Source organism: Odocoileus virginianus, chromosome 17, assembly GCF_023699985.2.
Source record: "Odocoileus virginianus isolate 20LAN1187 ecotype Illinois chromosome 17, Ovbor_1.2, whole genome shotgun sequence".
NCBI lineage: Eukaryota > Metazoa > Chordata > Mammalia > Artiodactyla > Cervidae > Odocoileus > Odocoileus virginianus.
In genome coordinates, this window is record NC_069690.1 from 38,555,949 (window position 1) to 38,569,640 (window position 13,692).

Consider the following 13,692-nt stretch of genomic DNA (forward strand, 5'->3'; position numbering starts at 1 on the left):
CTCGAAAGTGAACCCTGCCGGGGGTAAACTGAGCGAGTTTAAGCATGAAACCCGCCCAGCAATTCAAGGAGTCAGTACGCCCTGCGTTCCAATAGGTTCTACCCACTCTTCACGGGGTGGGGTGCTCCGCTGTAACCCAGTTGGAGCCTGAGGTGAACTCTTGTGGACCTCTTGTGGACATTCACGGACGTGCACTCGAGAGAAGCAAGCAAGAAAATCAACACACTGGAGCACTCCAAAACAAGCTTCACAGACTCAAAGAAGCTCCTCCCCGCACCTTCCGTGGAGATCCGCCTCCATCCTGAGTCTCGGTGGTTGACTTTTTTCCCCTTTGATGACTCGGCCATCGACCAGCCCGGCCTGTCGTTTCCCAGAAGGCCCGGCGCCGGGAAGGGGTTTGCAGCTGCTCCGTCATCGTGCGGCCCGACGCGAGCCCGCGCTCGTGTGCAGGCCCGGCTCGGTTCCTGGTCTCCGGTGCGAGGGTTTACGCGAGGCCCCGGCCTCGGTCCCCGGACTAGGCCGCGACCTCGGGCGCCATGAAGCAGGAGGGCTCGGCGAGGCGCCGCGGCGCGGACAAGGCAAAGCCGCCTCCCGGCGGAGGGGAACAAGAACCACCGCCGCCCCCGGCCCCCCAGGATGTGGAGATGAAGGAGGAGGCGGCGGCGAGTGGCGGATCAACCGGGGAGACCGCTGGCAAGACGGCGGCTGCGGCGGCTGAGCACTCCCAGCGAGAGCTGGACACCGTCACCTTGGAGGGTACGAGAGCTTGGGCCGGGGACGTGCCATGATCACGGGTGACAGCACCGCGATGATGTAGCCTCTCCTTGGGACCCCGGCGTAGCCTTCACCACCGTGACTTGGAGGTTCCTTGGGATCACCCCCTAACTGCCTGCTCCTGCTACCCTGACACTCCGGACCGCGGCCCGGATAACTGAACAGTCTCTCTAGACTCTGGACTCCTCCCTTCTCACACATCTCCCCCCCACGGGGAATTGCATCTAGAACTAGGCCTCACTGGGCCCATAGACTCCCTCTTCTAAGTTCTCTCCTCTTACCTTATTATTCCACTTACATCTCATCAGACTGATTCTGGTGACCCCAATGCATGACTGATCTCTATAAAAACTAGTGTCTGTATTTATCTTTGGAGGGGGATAAGGATACACCGTAGACCCCTGTGTTTTAAGAATGATTTCTGTTGTCTTAACTACCTTTAGCAAACTCCCCTAAGAGAGCCCTTTCTGCTTAATATCTTGCTTCCTCCTTGCTCTAATTGAACTGCCCAAACGGTCCTATTTCGTTTTTCTCTCACTTCAAACCCTTACCCCTGGTCTGTTTCTAAAGAGTTTAAACACATTATACACTTTCAACTTTTTAGTTGTCATTTGTTTGAGTTCCTGATACTAACCTCCCACCTAAACTATATACCAGTTCCCCCATTTCTTTTCTCCTTGGTGCCTGTTCTCAGTTTCCATCCTCCTCTTGTTCCTCCAAATTTATATTTCACTTTTCCAACTTAGAGCATCCTGCTATTTCCCAATTCTGGATCAAGTAGGACAGGACTATTTATTGGATTTGCTCTCTGCTTCCCTGTATGAGAAACTAGCTCAAAAACATTGAAATAAGCAAAGTTATGCTCCTGGGTGGTGGTTTGAGGATATGATAGTATTGACTGCATCAGCTCCTATTCTAATACAAAGGAATATGAATACAAGGGAAACTGAGAAGCTACCAATTGATGGTGCTCCCTTATTTCTGGACATTTGTTTCCATTTTCCTCCATTATAAATAGCTTTGCAGCCATCATCTCTGCCCACCTATTTGATCTATTTCTGTAATTACTCATTCAGTATAGATCCCTGAGTTGAAAGGGTAAATGTTTTTAAGGTCTTTGGTAGATATTGTCCAGGAAAACTGTACTGATTTACATTATGCAAACAGAAATGTCCTGGTCACCCCTCTACTCTGTATGTTATCATTTTTCAAATACTGTTAGAATGGTTATTGACAAATGTTTTCATTTGTGGTTATTTGAATACTAATGAAACATTTTTCATGTCTATTTGTTGTTCCTCTTTTCATACTGTCCATTGATACTAATTCGTATTAATTTTAATCCTTTATACAAGCTCTTTATTGAATATGCATCTCTGGCCACGTTTGTTGCAGATACTTTTCTTTTGCTACAGTTATCAGAAGGATTTTGTTTGTTTTTTCTTTTTTCTTTTCTTGAAGTTCTTTAAGTCTTTTGTGTGTGTATGTGTGTGATTTCTCCCATTGTTCGCATTTGGAAAGTGTTTTTCTATTTGAAGATGTGCTAAGTCTCCATGTGTTTTTGTTTCTCATTGTTTTTTTTTTTCCTTTTTATGTCACCCTCTACTTCCCCAACCCAGCTTTATTTTTCTGTGTCTCTTGGTTATGTCTTAAAATCAGCATATGGCATCCATAAGTATTGCTCAACCCTGTTAGGGCAAAAGAGGGGACTGGCCACATCCTGACATTTGTAAGAGGCTTCCTAAGACTGCTTGGCTGGAGTTGCGGAGGGGTAGGAGGAGTTGGAATTCACGTTTTTCCTCCCCTGGTCCTCCACAGACATCAAGGAGCATGTGAAACAGCTGGAGAAGGCAGTGTCGGGCAAGGAGCCTCGGTTTGTGCTGCGGGCCCTACGGATGCTGCCTTCCACGTCACGCCGCCTCAACCACTACGTTCTGTACAAGGCCGTGCACGGCTTCTTCACTTCCAACAATGCCACTCGAGACTTCTTGCTACCCTTCCTGGAAGAGGTGAGTGGAGTCAGGCCAGCGCAGAGTGTGGGCTTGGCTTGAGACACACAGGGACACACACTCCACCCTGGGTAACTGTGTCCCATCCTGGAGACCTGTCTTGTTACCTGCCACAGCAGAGACATGAAGCAAAGCAGCCCCTCTTAATACTCATCTGCTCTCTAACAGGGGCACCATCCTTCGGCCCTGTAGGGTCTTTATTCTGAGTCAGAAAAAAAATCTGAGAATTAGGACCCTTCCAACTACATTCATTTCCCACCACTCCCAACATAGGGCCTAGGAGAAGGTTCTACCACCTCTTTGCCTCTGAAGCTTCACCATGGAGGATGTAGAGAACAGTGGTTAAGGGACTTCCCCGATGGTCCAGTGGTTAAGACTCCTCGCTTCCACTGCAGGGGGTGTAGTTGGATCCGTGGACAGGGGACTAAGATTCCACATGCCCTGCAATGTGGCCCCACCCAAAAGAGAACAGTGGTTAAGAGCACAGGTTTTGGGGGAAGGTTGAATTTTTAATCCCAGCTCTACCATTTGGTGTCTGACCTAACTTGCCTGTGCTTCATTTGATGTATGTGATGAACAGATCTGGGGGCACGTTGTAGGGGAGCTGCTGAGGAAGAAGGGGCAGGCTCTTAGAACAGTGTGTGGCCCAGAGCGCATGTTGATGAAGTTGGTTTGCTGGTGGTAGTTGTCTCCATGCCAGGAGAAACCTCTCCTTTCCCTCTCTGATTGTAAACCTCCTCTTATCATCCATGGTACAGTTCAAGCCCTGTCCTTTCTTAAACTTCATTGGCCCTTCAGCTGCTTTCATCTCCCTAAAATTCTGTAAGCTTACAATCTGTTTCATAGATGTAAAGTGCAGAGAACCCCTTGAGGTGGACGGTGAAGACTTTACTGTCTGGGAAAGAGGAGAAGCACCCTCCCCCAGCCCCACCTGGAGTATTTTTTAACCTGTACATCGCTGAAGTCCCCCACCATGATCGTCTTTTGATCTGTTACACATTATTCCAGTTTTAGTGACTAGATCTGAAAATAAATACTATGAATATGTCAATTTCCCCCCAGATTTCTTCCATTACCACCAAAAAAAATTTTTTTTGTCTCATTATTCTTTTTTGGCCAAGCCACACAGCTTGCGTAACTCAATTCCCCGACCAGGCATTGAACCCAGGCCACAGCAGTGAAATCTAGAATCCCAGCCACTAGACCACCAGGGAACTCCCTGTCTCATCTCATCTTTAGAATTATATCACTTTACTGAACCCTGCCTGACAGAATTTGCAGTGGTTCCAGGTCTGGTGGTTTAATCTCTAGTTAGATTGTAGGCTCTCTGAGGGGTCTTTCCATCAATCTTTCTGTCCCCATTCTATTCTATAAGGATGTTATACTCCTGTAACCCTTTTTTGTATTGATTTTATCGCCAGCCTTTTTGACTCCCTTCAGTATTTTTGTATCCCCAGCACCCAGAAAAATCTTGGCAAACAGTGGGCACTTAGTAAATAAATCTCTGTTGAAATAATAGTGAGTGCTTAAGAAATTCCTGGTTGATTGATCTGACTGAGCTCTTCCACGGTAACTCATGTCCTCTCCTAGCCCATGGACACAGAAGCCGATTTACAGTTCCGTCCCAGAACAGGAAAAGCTGCATCGGCTCCGCTCCTGCCTGAAGTGGAAGCCTACCTCCAGCTTCTCATGGTCATCTTCCTGATGAACAGCAAGCGCTACAAAGAGGTATCCAAGACCAGGGCGTGTGACTAACGCACCCCAGGCAGTGCGTGGGGCTAGTGGGGGAGATCGCCTCTTGTGTAGAAATAGATCATCATTGGGTCATTCACTGCCCCCCAGACTCTTCCCCAGCGTGAGAAAGCACCCATCCGAGGAAGACCCCTCAACTCCTGCTCCGGCTCTGGGAAAGGCCTGCCCGGTCACTCTGTACCTCTCTGTGGCACAGTCCCCAGATGGTGGCTGGTTTAAAAAGAGTAGATTTAGAGGCAGAAAGACCTGGCTTCAAATCCCATTTGTACCTTAGGCAAATTGATTTCTCCCAGCTGTGTCTAAAATAAGACAAACTGCCATTCTTACAACTTTATCATTAGTATTAAATCAAAATAATACATTTAAAAAATACTTGGCACAATGACCTGCATAAGGTCAGCATTCCCAACGTGTTAATAAATGGCAGCTATTACTGTGGATCTGAAAGACTTCATTGTGGAAACGACTCTTCCAGCACTGCCTCCAGCTGGGGCAGCTGCCCTGGCAGGCTCGGCTTCTTTCCCAGGGGCACTCCCAGGAGGTGACAGTCTTATGCCTCAGTCTTCTGTTTTATTTTTCCCTTGCTTTGCCACTGGTTGGTTTTTGTTTGATTGGTTGCTCTTTAACTATAATTCACCCACTTGAAATTCTAGATTTCGATGGTATTTTTGTATATTCACAAAATTATACAACTGCCCTCCTGTCTAATTCCAGACAAGCTTAATCACTACCCCCCCTCCCCGCAAAGAAAAACACCATACCTGTTAGTAATCACACCTTATTCTCCCCTCACCCCAGCCCAGTAATGTATTAATATCTTGTGTCCCATGGATAATATGTGCCTTTTGTGTCTGACTTCTTTCTGTAGCTTAGTGTTTTCTAGGTTTATCCATGTTGTAGTGTGTATCTGTAGTCTGTTCCTTTTTATGGATGAGTAATGTTTCATCACATGGATATACCACATTTTGTTTAACCATTGATTGGATGTTAAGCACTTGGGCCAGTTCCACTTACTGGTTATTGTGAAAAATGCTGATATAAACATTCGTGTGCAAGCTTTTATGTGAACATATGTTTCCAGTTCTCTTGGACATGTGCCTAGGAGGGGAATTGCTGGCTCATGTGATAGCTCCGTGTTTGACTCTTTGAAGCTCTGCCGCTTGACTCTCTTTTGTCTGCCTCCCCAGGCACAGAAGATTTCTGATGATCTGATGCAGAAGATCAGCACTCAGAACCGCCGGGCCTTGGACCTTGTGGCTGCCAAGTGTTACTATTATCACGCCCGGGTCTATGAGTTCCTGGATAAGCTGGATGTGGTGCGCAGGTACCAGTGGCCAGGGGTCTTGCTTGCGGCCCTTGGGGTCAGCAGCATGGTCAGGCACTTCACAGAGCTGTGGACTTGCAGAGGGCCGAGGCCTGGGAGACGTCAAGGGCCCAGCAGGAAGTGGGGGTGGCGGTTAACATACCCTGAGCTGTGGGAGGGCTTGAGAGGCTGAGACAGAGATGACCACTGGCCTGTTAAGTCCTGTCCCCCAGACTCCTCCTTTCACCACACGTCAAGGGAGGACTCTTGAGTGGGTCAGAGGTAGGAGGGCAGTATGGCTGAGTCCCTTTGTTTGCTGAAACTACCACAGCATTGTTAATTGGCTGTACTCCAATGTAAAAATAAAAGTTTTTTTTTTAAAAAGGTACAAGGACAGGCTGGAAAACCTTTTACTACTCTGCTTGGAACCTGCTGTGGCTCCCCACTCCCCTCAGGGAAAAGCCAGAGCCCTCCTGATAAAAGCTTTTGAGGCCTCATAGGGTCTGGGCCCCCTGCTCCCCGACACCTCGCTCTTGCACGGGCGCACACTTCCCTCGGCTGAGAGAGCCCTCCTCCCTGCATCCTTCAAGCCTGTGGTTAACGGTTACCTTCTCAGTGAGTCCTGCCCCGACCGGGCTGCTTAAAGCCGCAGCTCCCTCCCGTCCTCCTGCGCCCCTGTCGCAGGTACCCTGGTTCCTGCATCACCCCCCACCCCCACCTTTTGTCACGCCTCCTGGTACGCTCACTCATCGAGAGAGAGAGTGCAGGTTCTCTGAGCCGAGTTCCATCCTCTCTGCGCCCAGACTGGTGCTTTACTAGTTGGCTATTCAGAGTTGTTATTTGAGGCCTTTGGCCTCATTTCTTTCCTCCTGGAAGCTTCCTGCACGCTCGGCTCCGGACCGCCACGCTGCGGCACGACGCGGACGGGCAGGCCACGCTGCTGAACCTCCTGCTGCGCAACTACCTGCACTACAGCCTGTACGACCAGGCCGAGAAGCTGGTGTCCAAGTCTGTGTTCCCCGAGCAGGCCAACAACAACGAGTGGGCGAGGTACCTCTACTACACAGGTGAGCGGGGCCCGCCCGGCCGGGGGGCTCTCAGGCTCGCTCGGCACAGGTTGGCTGAGCATGTGGTGCCCGTGGGGCCTGAGAGGCGCTCTGGTTTGTGGGGGACCAGGGCTTGGATAATGCTCTCATCTTGATCAGCTCTCCTCTTCTCACACCCAGGGCGCATCAAAGCCATCCAGCTGGAGTACTCAGAGGCCCGAAGAACAATGACCAACGCCCTCCGGAAGGCCCCTCAGCACACAGCTGTCGGCTTCAAACAGACGGTGAGCAGCAGCTCTCCTTCTCCTTTGACCCCCTTACTCACCTGGTACCACGTTAGTGCCGTTTCCCCATCTGAGGAGCCAGGAAGGCATCCTTACTTAGTCTTCTTACCCTGAAGGTGGCATCACACGTCTGTTTCCACATAACGTTGTTCAGGACACCTTAGGCAGACACTGCCTGCACCTCTGGCAGTATATATCCCCAGTCTTCTCCCTGGTAGGTAGGTTTAAAATATTCCTGACTCCCCAGAAGCCCCTATATCCTCTCATGCAAGGGTCTGGTTTGTGTTGATAAGCTCTGGACTCTTTACCTGGTCCCTCAGGTGCCCTTTGGGAGCAGTGGTGTCTGTGGCCAGGGAACCCAGGGCCCTCCTTAAGGTGGCCGACTCAGGTGGAGGTAAACCTTGGCCATGTCAGAGCTGTCAGTCCCCAGGTGTATTTCTTGAGTGCCGACCTTGATACTGGGCACTGTGAGGGATAGAAAAGAAGGATAAGAAATGCTATTTGCACTCAAAGAGATGGATACAGAACACTTGAAGCAGAATGGCTTGAGGGCTGTGTGAAATCGCAGAGCCTCGCAGCCAGGATTAGGACCCAGCTTTCCCAGCTACACATGACTGCTCCTGCACTCACACCCAGACGCCTCCTAGCCCTTGAAAGGGCAGGATGAGCATGTACACTGAGGAGCTCAGTGTGGTAGGAGGTTTGGTTTGTTTCAGTTCAACAGTTCAGAGAAAGGCAAATTCAGTTGTGGTAAAATAAAGAAATCTTTAAACAGTTATATTTGATTGGTTTTTGAAAGATGGGTAGAATTTTCCTAGAAAGGGGTGGTTTTTCAGACACATAAGGTACATTGCAGAATGTAAGATTGCTTACAATGTAGGACACACACTAAACCTTCTTCTAAAACAGTAAAAATGCACATAATTGACATACAGGCTGTGTTGCACACCAGGGGGAGGTGTCATGGGATAAAGCAGTATTTTCAAACCAGAGTGTGCTGTGGATGGATAAGGTTTCAGAGTTTTCTGTGGTAGACCCAGGTTGCAGGAAGGAGCAGAGGGAGCTGGAGTGAGGTCTTGCCCATGAACTGTTGGTGAAGGAGCCAGGAAAGAGGTGGAAGGGCTGCTCGAGAGGTGAAGAAGCAGAGTTGGGGGAGCTTCCTACCCAGAGAGACTGAAGCAGATAGGTGATGAGCCAAGGCCTGGGAAGAGGTAGGAGGAATGGGCTAGAGAGCCCAAGTGGAGAGCCAGCTTTAAGTAAAAATGGTGGGGTATGGGTGGGGGTGAGAATGGGTAGAAACATACGTGGAATTCAACATGGCATCTAAAGCAGAGCACGCTGAAAGTGTACCATCCGTGATAGTTCCACGTTCTTGGCTTGGGGGATCTCATTTGCTTTCACGGCTTAGCTCTCACCTCCACAATGTGTCACCAAAGTCCATTAATCTGTCTTAATCTGCCCGGGTTGCTATAACAAGACTGGCTGGCTTAAACAGTAGAAATTTATTTTGTCCTATTTCTGGAGGTGAAAAGTCCAAAGTCATTGATGTCAGTGTGGTTGGGTTGTTCTGGGGGATTCTCTTTTGTTTGGAGTTGGCCATCTTCTGATGTCTCCAAATGGTCTTCCTACCTTGCTTATCTGTGTCTCTAATTCTTCTTGTAAGGACCCCAGTCATAATTGGATTAGGACCCATTCACATGACTTCATATTCCCTTCATAACCTCTTTAAAGATTCTAGCTCCAAAACCAGTCACATTCTGGGGTACTCAGGGGTTGGGGCTTCACCATAAAAATCTGGGGGTTCACAGTTCAGCCCATAATACAAGTTTTGAGCCCTCTCACAAACCCAGACCTACAAAGCCCACTTCTCAGTACACATCTCCATTAAGATACTTGCTGGCTCCTCACGTTGACCTTGTCCAGACCCGCCTGTGTGCCATTTACAGTCCTTCTTGCTGTCCTGATCTGCATAGAAGCCGTGGGTCACCTTGGACGTGTCCCCACCTTCCCCATCACTGAGTCGTCTATTGATTTGCCTGATGGCTTTGGTAGTCGTCTCCTCTCTGATGTTGCCCATGCCTTTGTTCGAGCCACCGACACTGCTGGTCACCATCCTCCCCTCCACCAGCCCAGCTTCCCCTGCCTGACTGAGTGGAGGTCCCGGCTGGTCTGCCTGGCCCAGGAAGCTTGCATTTTTCTCATTTCCTGCCCAGTGAAGTGTTGTGAGTCTTGTGGATCAGGTGGTTCAGGTAGTGTTATTGTTATTACACCTATTTTAGGGAGGAGGAATCCAGAGACTCGACTTTTCTAGCTAGCATGTAAAGACTGGCATTCTGTCTCCGAGCTCAGAACTCAGCCTGGCACTCAGAACTGGGCATCCCGAGACGTGCCCCAGGCATCTCTCCTGACAGCCTCCCCACCCCCTCAAGTACATGTTGGCCTCTTCTCCAACCTGTCCCCTGGGCTGAGACATCCTCCCTCCTTTTTCTGCTTCATCAGAATCCTCAAGGCGTGGGACTTCCCTCATGATCCAGTGGTTAAGACTCAGCGCTCCCAGTGCAGGGGGCACAGGTTCTGTCCCTGGTCAGGGAACTAAGATCCTGCATGCTATAAGGTGTGGCCAAAAAAATACGAGTCTGCCATTGCTTAAAAGAATCCTCAGGGCTCATGTTAATTTCTGCCATCACCATGGCTTTCCCCTCACTCATGGAGTACGCAGAGAGACAAGGTAGCAGCGAGTGAGGGGACCACCCCGGAAGGCTGGACCCTCCTTGCCCAGGTGTGGGCACCATCACCCACACCCGTTTTTAACGCCTCACCTCCTTTGTGACACTTGCTCTCCGGTGCTTTAGCTGTCTGTGCTCCTGTCCCTCCTGCTTGTGGGGGAAGTTGCCCCCTCCTCCCACAGTCCCTTGCAGGGTGCTGCATCAGGAGGAGGGGCCCCGTTTCCCAGGCAACCCTGTCCATCATACCCAGCTCATTCACTGAGGCTCTGCAGGCCCTTTCCTCTGCTTCTTCCTCTGCCCAGATGACTAGTTTACATATGGTGCACCTCCCTAACCAGCATCTTAGGCTGACTTGCATCCCCCCCTCAAGGCCTCTGGGCCCTGCTTCCTCACCAGTTCTGAGCCATAGAACCTGCCCATCCAGCCTGTAATTTGGAGCTTTGTCCTTTTGGAGCATTGTGCACTGCCTGGCCAAGTGAAATGAAGCTGAGGGCCCGGTGTAGTCAAAGGGTCAGATGCTCCCAGGGCCTGACTCCCTAGGCAGAGCTTCGGTTCCACATGCAGCACAGCTTGAGCGATTTTTCCTTCTCCGTGGGCCCAGTCCAGTGCCACCCTCCTCCTCTTCCGGTGTGTCTGCCTGAGTTGAAGCCCCGTTTTGTCCTCTCCTCCCACCCTGCGGGGCTCCTTGCCCACTGCCTTCTGTGTCACACTCTGCCAGGTGCACAAGCTTCTGATTGTGGTGGAGTTGTTGCTGGGGGAGATCCCAGACCGGCTGCAGTTCCGTCAACCATCCCTCAAGCGCTCACTCATGCCCTACTTCCTTCTGACCCAGGGTAAGGCCGGTGCCCTCCCAGAGCGTGCCGCCCCCCTAGCACTGTGTCCCCTCTGGTGTGTGCGCCACGTGCAGCATCTGACCCACTCCTCTCCCCACCGCAGCTGTCAGGACAGGAAACCTAGCCAAGTTCAACCAGGTCCTGGATCAGTTTGGGGAGAAGTTCCAAGCAGATGGGACCTACACCCTCATCATCCGACTGCGGCACAACGTCATCAAGACAGGTGTGGGTCGGGCTTGAGAATCTACCTTCCAGGGTAGGGGACGCAGGTTCAATTCCTGGTCAGGGAACAAAGGTCCCACGTGCTGCGGGGCATCTAAGCCCACACACCTCAGTGAGAAGCCCTTGTGCTGTAACGAAGACCCAGTACAGCCAAACTAGGGAAAAAAAAGGTAACCTGATCACTTAAAAAAAAAAGACAAGTGTGGATCAGGGTCTGAGGGAGCCCTGGAAGAGCAGGACTGGGACTTGGCTTCTCCAGAGGCTGGGACAATGCTGTGGCTGTCCGGGCGGGTGAAGGGTCTGTGCCCACCCTGTCCTTCCCGTGGCCCCTCCTCCCAGGTGTGCGCATGATCAGCCTCTCCTATTCCCGCATTTCCTTGGCGGACATCGCCCAGAAGCTGCAGCTGGATAGCCCAGAGGATGCAGAGTTCATTGTTGCCAAGGTGGGCCTGGGTCAGGGACCACAGATGCTATTATTTCAGGCATGGGGTGGGAGGAGGTTGATGGCTAAAGTGGTGGCATGCCCATCTTACAGTGAAGCCAGGAAGTTGCCAGAGAGAGAGTGTGTGTGTGCACGAATGAATGTAGGAGAGAGCAGGGAGGACAAAGAGATGAGACGGGATGTTCTCAGACTTAGAAGATGGACTTTCTGGTGACTTTTCCTCCCTTTGGGGCCTGCAGGCCATTCGAGATGGCGTCATTGAGGCTAGCATCAACCACGAGAAGGGCTACGTCCAGTCCAAGGAGATGATTGACATCTATTCCACCCGCGAGCCCCAGTTAGCCTTCCACCAGCGCATCTCCTTCTGCCTGGATATTCACAACATGTCTGTCAAGGTGAGGGGCCCCGAGCTGCAGAGACAGCGGGGCAACAGCACGCTGCCACACCCACAGGTTCCTAGAGAAGACCGGCTTGGTTTGAGGCCTGGCTCCCAGTCTCTAAAGCACTGGGGGTCCAGAAGGGGCAAAGGACTTGGCTTGTGGGACCCCAACGCCTCTGTGCACTTAAAGGGTCTGGTTGCCAGGGAGGATCAGACTGGGGTTTAGAGTGCACGGTGCCAGATTTGGTTCCAAATTTGAGTCGTTTACCTTCTCTGAGTCTCTGTGTCCCCATCTGTGAGACTGATAGTGAGGTATTACCTGCCCTGCCTACTTCACAGGGTTGTCGAGATTGGATGAAATCACTGTCTTGGGGCCCTTAGCAAAGTCTGAATTCTGTAAAGGGTAGGACCACCATCTTGGTCTACAAAAGGCTCCTAAGCCCTTGTATGTCAAGTGCTGGGTTAGGTGCTGGTATTGTTGGGCACCAACGCTTTTCCTGGTCTCTCCCCCCAGGAAACCAGGGATATCACTTTGTCTGAAATCAGGCAAACGCTGTGCATGAAAGACCCTTTGTGACTGGTCCCCCGTGTCTCCAGCCTCGCTCCCCAGGACCGCTCCCGTCAGCCCCTCCTGCCTCCTCCCCTCCTCCCAGCTAGCCCCCTGAACTCCAGCCTAACTGTCTCACACCTTGAATGGCTCTGCCTGGAATGCCCTTCTTTCCACTCCCATAGGCCATCCATTCTTCCTCCTCCTCACTGCCAGTCTGCCTCCCTGCCTGACTGAGAGGGTCAGTCGTTTATCCCTCAGGATTTTCTTCTTTAGTGTTTATCACGTGGTGTCATGGGTCACCATGCCCAGCTCCCCCACCAGACTAAACTGAGGCGTGTCACCTGTCTGGTACATTTCCTGGTGCCCAGGTGCCTGCCTCCTCTTCACTCACTCCTCTCTCCATTGTGCTTCAGGCCATGAGGTTTCCTCCCAAATCCTACAACAAGGACTTGGAGTCTGCAGAGGTAAGCTGCTTTCTGCTCTGGGTGGAAGCGGGAGTTTTTGGAAAGCCTGGGCGGGTCGGGCTGGGTGCAGACCAAGTGAGTGCCTGGCTGGTCCTCAGCAGCCTGGGTGGGTCGGGCTGGGTGCAGACCACGAGCCCCCGGCTGGTCCTCAGGCCCCCGCCCCCCGGCCCTCTTCCCCAGGAGCGGCGAGAGCGGGAGCAGCAGGACTTGGAGTTTGCCAAGGAGATGGCAGAAGATGACGACGACAGCTTCCCTTGAGCTGGGGGGCTGGGGAGGGGTGGGGTGAGTGGGGACTGGCTCTGTCTTTCCCCCACGGGGGTCCCCTGCCCAGGGAACTGGCTCCTCTTCCCACATGGGGCACACAGACTGCTATGTGCAGGGGGTGAGGGGTGCAGGGAGCCGGTCACCCTACCTCATCCCAGGGCCCCTCCTCAGCGGTGACTTGGCACACGGGGGCAGGCGGGCGGGCGGGCAGCCTCCCCAGGGCAGGGTCCTGGCTAGTGGTGTGGGCCGCACAATGGGAGGGACTAGCCCTGTGCTCTCCTCCAGGGAGTAGGGCACCGGAACTGGGACATGTGTTAGGTTGTATGTTTTTTGAAGCTTCAATTATGATTTTTAAAGAATAAAAAGTTATCCAAAGCTCCTTGTGTATCAGTTACTCTATTTTGCCCTCACAGGTACAGTGTTAACAGGCCCAGGTTTTTCTCCTGGCCTGGGAGTGCCAGCCCCAGGCATGATCTGAGGACCTGGTGCAGCTGTAGATGAGGCGGTGGCCAGGGGCTGGAGACTCTGATCTGGGGTCAGAAGGGCCTGGGTTTGCTCTTTTGTATCTAACTGGCTCTCAAATAATTGGGCAACTCTCTAAACCTCTCAGGCTCTTTTGCCAGATCTGTCAAATAAATGATTAT

At 51.6% G+C, this 13,692-nt stretch overlaps 1 protein-coding gene across 1 annotated transcript; it reads left to right on the forward strand.

Annotated features, from left to right (window-relative positions):
* The first annotated feature begins 361 nt into the window (after positions 1-361).
* Positions 362-13,423, forward strand: PSMD3 (proteasome 26S subunit, non-ATPase 3). Its single transcript, XM_020890070.2, has 12 exons — positions 362-756; positions 2,593-2,783; positions 4,374-4,511; positions 5,723-5,859; positions 6,715-6,905; positions 7,065-7,168; positions 10,613-10,727; positions 10,831-10,950; positions 11,289-11,392; positions 11,631-11,786; positions 12,734-12,784; positions 12,965-13,423. Exons 1-12 carry the CDS (start codon positions 537-539, stop codon positions 13,040-13,042), a joined length of 1,605 nt encoding a protein of 534 aa, XP_020745729.1. The 5' UTR covers positions 362-536; the 3' UTR covers positions 13,043-13,423.
* The last annotated feature ends 269 nt before the right edge of the window (positions 13,424-13,692 follow it).

Coding starts and splice junctions, on each gene's coding strand:
- PSMD3 (XM_020890070.2), top strand. CDS start 537: ATGAAGCAGGAGGGCTCGGCGAGGCGCCGCGGCGCGGACAAGGCAAAG. Junction 7,169..10,612: donor CTGTCGGCTTCAAACAGACG/GTGAGCAGCAGC, acceptor ACACTCTGCCAG/GTGCACAAGCTTCTGATTGT. Junction 11,393..11,630: donor CAGAGTTCATTGTTGCCAAG/GTGGGCCTGGGT, acceptor TGGGGCCTGCAG/GCCATTCGAGATGGCGTCAT.